Source organism: Phyllostomus hastatus, unplaced genomic scaffold (assembly GCF_019186645.2).
Source record: "Phyllostomus hastatus isolate PE091 unplaced genomic scaffold, TTU_PhHast_1.1 phas_scaffold_501, whole genome shotgun sequence".
Classification (NCBI taxonomy): Eukaryota; Metazoa; Chordata; class Mammalia; order Chiroptera; family Phyllostomidae; genus Phyllostomus; species Phyllostomus hastatus.
In genome coordinates this window covers 1,398,112-1,400,130 of record NW_025334033.1, presented here as the reverse complement: position 1 = coordinate 1,400,130, position 2,019 = coordinate 1,398,112, and the positions used below count along the sequence as shown (strand labels likewise).

The 2,019-nt window shown below is 41.2% G+C and overlaps 1 protein-coding gene across 1 annotated transcript; it reads right to left on the bottom strand.

Moving 5' to 3' along the window:
• Nucleotides 1-250: 250 nt before the first annotated feature.
• Nucleotides 251-1,087, bottom strand: LOC123808437 (olfactory receptor 4Q3). Its single transcript, XM_045823085.1, has one exon. It carries the CDS (start codon nucleotides 1,085-1,087, stop codon nucleotides 251-253), a length of 837 nt encoding a protein of 278 aa, XP_045679041.1.
• Between the last annotated feature and the right edge of the window lie 932 nt (nucleotides 1,088-2,019).

Genomic DNA, 2,019 nt, shown 5'->3' with positions numbered 1-2,019 from the left:
TAATTATTGTTGTTATTTGTGGGGCAGTAAGCACTCTTGTATTCCCTGCTTGATATTTAACACCTGAGACGGTCACCTATGCCCCCAACTATAATCAAGAGCAATACAATAATCAAAAGCAATAACTTTTATGCTGTCTTTTCTACCAAAGTCACCAAATTGGTTTTCATGCATGTACTCATGTACAGGATGAGTTAAGAGTGTCTCAAGAAAGAGCATGTGTTCTAAATCACCTCTTCCTGCTCATCCTTTAACATGGCCAGCAGGATGCCACATGCTTTTTGCTCAGCTTCTTCATGGCTGTCTTCATATCAGCATTTCTGAGTGTGTAGATGAGAGGGTTCAACATAGGTGTGATCACTGTGTAAAAGATGGAGAACACCTTATCCACAGAGAAGCTGCAGAAAGGCCTCAGGTAGATGAATACACATGGCACAAAGATCAGACTGACCACTGTTAAGTGGGAGGCACAGGTAGAGAGCGCCTTGCTCTGGCCCTGGTGGAAGCGAGTCCTCAGGGTGATGAGGATGACAGCATAAGAGAAGAGCAAGACCAAAAAGCAGACAAGAGACAGCAGACCGCTGTTCGAGACCATCAGTATCTCTATCACATATGTGTCCATGCAGGCTAGCTTGATGACCTGTGGAACATCACAGTAGAAGTTGTCCAGTTCATTGGGGCCACAGAAGGGCAGCAGCATGACCAGTATGACCTGTGTGATGGAGTGAATGAAACCCCCACACCAGCAGGCAAAAACCAACTGGAAGCATAGCTGGTGGTTCATGACTGTCAGGTAGTGCAGTGGATCACATATAGCAACATACCTATCATAGGCCATCACTGTCAGCAGAAGCATCTCACTGGCTCCCAGAAAGTGCAGGAAGTAGATCTGAGCCAGGCATCCTGAAAAAGAGATGATCTTGCCCTGCCATAGGAAATCCCCTAACATCTTGGGCACAGTAACACAGCTCAGACATAGGTCAATGAAGGACAGATGGCCCAAAAAATAGTACATTGGAGACTGGAGTAGGCAAGTATCGGCTTGCACTGTTACCACTATCAAGAGGTTTCCCAGGACAATTGCCATGTAAAACAACAAAAATATTAAGAAAAGAAATAGCTGCAGCTCCCAAGAGGATGATAGGCCCAGAAGAACAAATTCTGTCACCTTTGAATCATTTCCTTTTTTCATTGAGTCAAGAATACCAAGTGACCTAAAAAAGGAATTAAATTGGAACAAGAGAAATTTTAGTTAAACAAAGGGGGGAAAAAGAAAAGTCATCAGATTTCGAGTCTGGTGTTTATAAACCATATTCCAAGATTAAAAAACTTAAGCAAGTTTTGTGAGGTGAGACTTATATGTTTCTGTATAAATAGAACAAGGAACATTTTGCATCTCTTCCGACTCTTCCTGGAATGCTTTTCAATTGCATTTACAACTAGGAAAGTAGAAAATGACTTGCACATGAGGTGATGAGAACATGAAAATCATTCCTTTAAAAAAAAGATTTTTATTTATTTTTAGAGAGAGGGGAAGGGAAGAAGAAAGAGGGAGAGAAACAGCAATGTGTGGTTTCCTCTTTTGTACCCCCAGCTGGGGACCTGGCCTGCAACCCAGGCATGTGCCCTAAACGGTAATCAAACCAGTGACCCTTCGGTTTACAGGCTGGCACTCAATCCATTAAACCACACCAGCCATGGCTAGTTCCATTTTTTAAATAGACAGAATTATATTCTTTAAGAACAAGAGTTCTGGAATGAAGTGTCTGGATCCAATGCCCAGCTCTAACTCCCCAATGGAGTAGCCTTAGGCAAGGTATTAAATCTGAGTTTTATTCTTTGTTTATTCAGTTTAATATAAGGATAATAGTATCTATCAAAGTTGCTTTGAGAATTGAATTCAATCCATCTTTGAGCAATACACACTTTTCCAAAAAATGACTAAGCCCTTCAAAGTGAGGAAATATTTCTTATTCATCTTTTTACTCATACCACAATGCTTACGACATAATAATTTGT